The following is a 7,210-nucleotide window of genomic DNA, read 5'->3' as shown; positions in this document are numbered from 1 at the left end:
CAGCTTGTTGTCCTGCTTGCTTCAGAGTGCGGACATTGAACGCGGCCAGATAGACTGGGTGTCGAGGCTTGAGGACTGATTTGGAGATTCCTGAAGACGTCGGCACTATGTGACGAGTAGATGCTGAACGGAAACCCGATGTATGACGAACGGAGTAATCAGTCCTTAGTGCTAGGCCTACAGGGAGAGAGTTATTAATGGGGTAGGGCGAGCGGGGAAGAAAAAGTATGTGAAGGAGAAAGAAGGGAGGCGTCAGCTGTAGCCTGTTTTCGCTTACCCGCCCTGGTCCTCAACGAAAGCCTTTGGCTCAAAAGCTTAACCGCAAGGCAGCGATGTTTGGCGAGAAATGCAAATGTATTACCATTTCTACGGAACAAGTCGCCACATGTTCCCCCACCCAACCTGTCACGGGACGCTCTCCAATATAGCTCAATGGATCGCTGAGGTGCGCGAACCGTCACACCACGGTAAGGTCCTCTTCGTGACAGTCGCCACATGTTCCAACCCCCAACCTGTCACGGGACGCTCTCCAATATAGCTCAATGGATCGCTGAGGTGCGCGAACCGTCACACCACGGTAAGGTCCAGTCTCTTCGTGACGGACAGTTTTACTACCGATCTTTCGTAACTTTTTCACCGTATAGCGGTGTACTATGGTGCGTTTACCACGTTATCGTGTATTGGAATAGTAGTAGCTTGGGTGCGCTTATTATTAGCTGATCATTGGTGGTTGATCCGTTCACTGAGGTAGCTGTTGGACTTAAAATATCCCATCACCATTAAAAGAGACATCAGCTTGCGATAGTTGAATGGACGGTCTGTCTATTCGCGCTGCCGTCCAGTGAATTCTTTATGTTGAGGGCAGCATTTAGAGAAATTAGAACCATTATGAAGTCCTGACAGATAATCGCCAGTCCCCGCTTTGCACAGTAACGTCTTTAAATAGGTTGTTGTTTTACCACAACCTGTTAGTGCTCAGATCCGCTCTCACGGTAATTACCAAGGCTGATTAAACGTACTGGGACGAATGGAGGATGTCTTCATCCCTGAACTTTTCACATAGTTCATCCGATCACCCTAATCTTGAAGCTAGAAAACCAATCTGGTTCTCATGAGCTTTCACTGTGCATTTAGTTCTAATCCCGTGGACACATTGAGTTCACAAGTCTTGTGAGGACGTGACGTAGCCTGGTGCTTATGTAATAGCCATAATCCTTCAGCTGTCGTGCAGCGTAAGGAAAGCCCGGGCGCTAGTAGTTGCCCAAAACTAGACAAAAGTCGGGGTCGACATCGAACTATGCACATTTTGGTTGGTAAATTTTCGCACTAATCTCGAGTTTGAGACACCTGTGTTGATAAAATTGATGTGATTTGAATCCCTGCTATCAATATTTCGTCAAATATTGCAGCCCCGGAACGCCACTTTTTTGTGGGCATTATGGACTTTTTTCATAACCGAATTTCGTTAATTTCCAGAACTGTTTCAAAGAGAAATGAACTGGTTTCTGTGAAACATGGCTACGGAGATTCGGGCGCTCAGTTGTTCGGCCTCTCAAAGGAAGCGATTGGCGAAACTACAGGCTAAAAAAGCCAAACGGAAACTTGAGAAGGCAAGAAAAAGGGAGGTGAACCGTGAGAATGTGTGCCGTCTTGCTGAGGAGGGTTCCTATATTAGTAAGCGTCAGTTAAAGAGAAACTTGGATGTCAAAATCCGCCAGGCCTTCGATGTTGGGGTGAAGTTATGTATCGACTGTAGCTATGAATCTTGCATGTCTCAGAAGGTTAGCCTCACCATCAGATTTCCTACATTCCGTGCCCTAGGAATGCAACAAATTTGCACAACAGCTCTGTCGTGCCTACGGGGCGAACCGTAAGCACAACAACCCTGTCAGTTTGCATTTGGTGAATTTCTTATCTTCTGGACAAATCGCTGCTGCATGCAAGCGTAAATGTGATGGATTTGAACACTATGTGGTAAGTTCGACTCTTGTTCATTTGAACTTCACTCTTTTACACTGCGTTTTTCAATACAATGCTGCTCCTTAAGCAGGAGCTGAGAGAGCAATGGCTCAGTCTCAAGGACGTTAGTATTGCTGGAGGTAGACACTTTTCAAGAGGGCTGTTTGGTTCGACGCCATAGCCGATCCGCCGAGTCTTGACCTCTTGGGCTAATTGATGCTGTTGGGCCAGTACAAGAACATACTTTGGGGTGTTTATTTCGAAGTGCAGACATTTCTGATATGGATCATCCAGGACGGAGAATCAGCTTACTGAAGACACTAACAAAGAACTGTAAGGGTTGCCACTTCTTTGCTTACTTCATTCAGTTAGTTCCGTTATGCACCGGGTAAAGGCATCCCCAAAATGGCGTCCTAACCAGCATTATACCAGTTCACTCTGAAATGTGGAGCGTCTACCAGCGTGACAACAAAACCAAGTGCAATTCAACTGGGATTTTTCGAGTAGCTTGAATCATCTTCTGGTCAACTGACTTCCCATAGGGTGATGCGAGTTGTGGGAGAAATATAGTCGCTCCACAAAAGTGGAAGCTTGTTGGCGGAATCTCAATCGGTCGGGCGATTGATAATGTTGAAAGAGTTGCCTTCTCGCTGTGTCCTATGCCAGATTTTGATACCCTGTTTACCACTAATCCAATGTAGTTATAGTTGCTGAATACCCTTCGACAGCCCGCAGTAACCTTATTAGTAGTGTCTGTCAGGCAAATTTATTTCGTTATTTTAATAGTATGCCATTTGAAACACGATTCGACCTTTGCTCAACACTTCACTTGACATGTATCATGAACTATGTGTTTACTTGAGTCCCTTATTAGCGTCAACAGAACTTACAAATGAGTTCATTTTGCTATATCCCTCAATACTTGTATACTACATTCTGTTTGTTGGGGCCATGAAGTAATACCTTTTTTGGTGTGTCTTCTCACCTTACTTCTTGCGCTGTGCGTTTCTCGCCTTTGAGTAAGACATGCGTTCGTAACGTGTGCGCGGTTTTCGCTAATTGCTTTAGGCAACAATCAATATGGCTGGCACCAAGTAGATCTTTGGAGTTTGGGACAGCAATGTCCTCCGCGTCACATGAAGACTCCTCGTTTGAGCCCGCCGTCCAAGTACTTCCAGCAATGTCCTCCGCGTCACATGAAGACTCCTCGTTTGAGCCCGCCGTCTCAAGTACTTCTTGTCCAGTTTCACGACTGCAGTAACTGTGGGATACTTTTCAGTTGTAAAAAAAACTGCATACGGATCTATCGTATGTTAAGTGAAATGTTCATTTCTACACCGAATTCAGGACAACGCCAACGGAGGGGCACGTAATGTGTAAGTCAGCAGAAGCGTACAGTGGAGATAGCGCGCGGTCTGCTGTTGATGCTGTTAGCCGTCCATGAGGTGACGCACATGGATGCTGCAGTGTACTGCTGCGATAGGTTTCTCGTCATCAGTTTCTGTCCACGGTGTATAAAGGTGTAGGCATCTCAGAGCGCTTGTGTCAGGGTGGCTTTATTTCATATTTTTCTCGTAATAAGGCACTCCAACTGTTCATGGTTGCGTGTCAGTGAACAACTGGTGCTCAGCATTGGTAGTGTGTTGTCGATGCTGCCATAGAATTGAGTTAGCATTTACGCCCTCCAAAATAGCAAATCCGTAACTTCCTAAAGAAGCTGATAAATGGTCTCGCCGTCGTGCTAGTTTATTTTCCTTACCCAGTGTCGAACCGTTCGCTTCTCGAAACCACATACCTTTGTTCTCCGAAAAATACTCCTCTCTGCAAATAGTACATTTACCACAGTTTCTTAGTGTTTTTGTTATAAAATTAAAAAAATACTTACCGAAAATACGACGTCGACCAAACAAACTTGGTAACTCTTCATGGTTTCTTAATTTGAACGGGCATCTTTATGAGCCAGAACCACGGAAATTAAATACTACTTCATTCTGCGATTTGAGCCCACTTATGCTAAAAAGCACTGCACAGCTCTTTCATTCTTGTTGGAAATCATTGGCAATGCGAATCCCATGAACCTCTACGAAGATTCGACCTTATAAACCTCCGAAGGAGTGGATCGGGATGTTGACCGTATTACGTGCCACAGCCGAGAGTAACATTGACAGAGTTGTTGCACTGAAAGCCTTAGGTACGTGATCAAATAGTTTCTTGTTTTACTCCTTCATAAGCTCCAGTTCTACGGGAAGAGTTCTTAGGAAAGTTTGAAAAACAAACTTTCCATGAAACGACCACTTATTGGTGGTAGATATAACCAGTGCCTTTATGACGCAACCTTGGAAGTAAAGTTTGATGTTATTTTGTCTAGTTAGCATAATGCTGAAGCTGGAATGATACAGTCCAGAGGCATGGTCAGGTAATTGAGGTCGGTGGGTTATGCGTACCAGGCCACCCGATGTGTATGGGCGGATATAGTCCGTATGTACACAAAGGGACTAACAGGCACATGCTCATGGTTGCAAACTGCTCATCCACAAAATACACTAACCGCCACTTTTCGATGGCACTTGATTAGGTTGCCCGAATTACCTTAAGCGTTGAATGATCATACCCTCGCTATTGGGATGGCCTGGTGGGGGGTCTTGAGGGTGAGGAAATTCTGGGTGGGGACATTTGGTCTGCTTCTTTGAGGAATTCGCCTATGCCATAAAATATTCACCCGATTTTGGTATAGTCTACAGCTGAACTGTCATTCTACCGTTGGAACAAGTAATGTCCAAACAGCGCATGTCAGCCAATCATGGTCTAGTTTCTTGTAAGTCACTGGAATCTGAATTCAGATTTGCTGTTTACTTACAGTTACCACAATTTTGATTCTCACGCAGTGTGACTAACATCTGTTCACTGCCAATGGAATTGGGGTCACCCTAATATACTCAAATTGAAACAAATCCCATGACTAAGTCGTACTACTCATGCTGAAAATTCTATTTGTTGGAAGCAGCCAGGCTGCATAATAACGTGACATATATGATAGTGCATACATAGTCCAGGAGACATGTCACCTTTTATCACAGTACTTATAGATCAAAACACATCGTAGGGTGATCTCACAGTTTCAACATTTCATCTGCCCGAGTCAGCCGAATCGTTGAGATTGTGACATTTTGTCCTTCAACGTAGGCGTTCAGACACTTTTCAATTACATTCCACATGGCACCCACATTCATTAATGGTATCCAGATCAACCATGATTCAGGTTACTGAAACTTCCCAGCTGTTGTTCCTGTCTATAAACTGATGACAAGTCACATTATCTGATTAACTCTAACAATCCATATTACCTTATTTCAACTTCCAAACCACTCATAAACGTTTTTATTGCCTCTCGTAGATTGGGAAACACTCGGACTTACCCCGCAGTGTGTTTGACAAGAACGTAATCTACCTGTCACCCGACGCCCCGGAGCCATTGCTGGACATATCAGACGACTGCGCTTACGTGATCGGCTGTCTGATTGATGAACATTTGATGAAGGTAAACGGCTTGGTCCAATATTTGATTTGAAGCGACCACAAAAAGTTCGGGTGCTTAAATGGAGATACTGCAACATGGCTAACAGCCGATGTAGGTTGTAAGCTGGAGATAGCTCAGTGGTTGATGCGCGAACTTACTAACCGGAAGGTCCGCGTTACGGACCCGACTTCGGCATCTCGAGCGCTCCTGTCTAGATTTGGGCGGCGTGACAGCATCTAAGCTCTCTTGCTTCCTTCGGGTGGAGCGGCAACTAGTTAGGAGAACCACTACTCCCGTCTTTCATTCCGTTTCTTCGCTGGATAAAACTCTGGTGCTATTGATGCGCTTAAAAATGTAAAGTGAATCAGTAAGGAAATCACTTTTTCTCATTGACATTTGACGCCGTACGCTTTAGTTGAAAAAGAGGAACTTCAACGAAACGAAGCGCCTTAGACAACTCTCTCATTTGTCTACTTCTTAGTGATTGAATGAAGTTAGGATTGAGGGAGTAACAATCAAATCGAGGCAATGCTGCTGTGCTGCAACCATGTTATTTAGAAAACATCTCGAAGTCATGGTGCTGACAAAAGCTCAAAACAAGAATTTGTTGATCCTTTTATAGCAATGGCTGTCATGTTTGACGATAGGGATGACAACTATCGAGTACCATCGTGAAGTATGTACATATGAAAGACCAAAATTGAATACAGGAACCATTTCAGACGGACTCTGATGACAGCCACCGGTTCTATGGAATTGTTCAATCCATTGAACGACAGTGAGATTACAAATAACGGGACCACCTCAGAAAATCTTTGATATCTAAAGCCTTCCATTCTCAGCCCTTTCCGGAATCTCTTTTGAATTTAATCTTTCCATTAGTTTCATGACTCACTTATGCGATACTTTGTTCAAGGAAACCAATATAACTATTGGAGTACACTCTTGATTTTGCGCTCGAAATGTAATGTTTCAGTCACCATTATTAACTTTTCCTCTGTGGTGGCTAGTGATCTGCTTTACACACATCCCAACTGGTCGTTTCGGTCACTGGTCGGACAGAAAATCTAACAGTTTAGCGCCAGCCGCTTGTCACATACTGCCTGGATCGTGCTTGTGGAGGCTTATAGTCCGTCCGCCGACCCTGAGATGAAATGTGCCTTTGGCTATTTCGTACAACCAATACCAACAGTCATTTTTCATTGGCTAAAATTATCTTACTGTATTTCAGGGGAAAAGTTTGGAAGAGGCGAACGCTCAACAATGTAAGGCTGTCCACTTGCCGATTCCCGAATTTATTGAATCGACCAACGGAAGCTTCAGGAGTCCCGTGCTAACCGTTAATCAGGTCGTGGAACTGATACTAGCGTACTTGGACAATGGTCGTGATTGGAAACAAGCTATTTTGTCCACTGTGCCCGGGCGTTTTCTTAAATGTATTTGATAGTGTTGTATGATAAAGTCTATTCTGACAGAATTTTCAAATTTCTAAGCTGTGGCTTGGAACATTGGGACGTTATATGTGTGCTCACTCAGGACAGTCTTGTGTGCATTGAGTTCTAAGATTGACTGGTCTGTGAGCCCCATTTTGACTTGGTTCTTCATTTCGGCCGTCATGTTGGCATAGGTGAGACTTCGAACTAACAACTAAACAGTTGTTTGTAGTATCGTCACTTAGTTCTGTTTTTCATGCGCAGCAGGGATGAAGTGATTTGCTTGCTCGTTGCTATACCC

The 7,210-nt window shown here is 44.3% G+C and overlaps 1 protein-coding gene across 1 annotated transcript; it reads left to right on the top strand.

Annotated features, from left to right (window-relative positions):
• Positions 1-1,514: 1,514 nt before the first annotated feature.
• On the top strand, positions 1,515-6,951 carry T265_06770 (hypothetical protein; the record flags this gene model as incomplete). The annotated part of the gene is made up of 4 exons (XM_009172123.1): positions 1,515-1,781; positions 1,822-1,974; positions 5,354-5,497; positions 6,708-6,951. 4 exons carry the CDS (start codon positions 1,515-1,517, stop codon positions 6,918-6,920), a joined length of 777 nt encoding a protein of 258 aa, XP_009170387.1.
• Between the last annotated feature and the right edge of the window lie 259 nt (positions 6,952-7,210).

This window comes from Opisthorchis viverrini (genome assembly GCF_000715545.1).
Source record: "Opisthorchis viverrini unplaced genomic scaffold opera_v5_145, whole genome shotgun sequence".
NCBI classification, from domain to species: domain Eukaryota; kingdom Metazoa; phylum Platyhelminthes; class Trematoda; order Opisthorchiida; family Opisthorchiidae; genus Opisthorchis; species Opisthorchis viverrini.
This window is presented reverse-complemented; position numbering and strand designations above follow the sequence as displayed.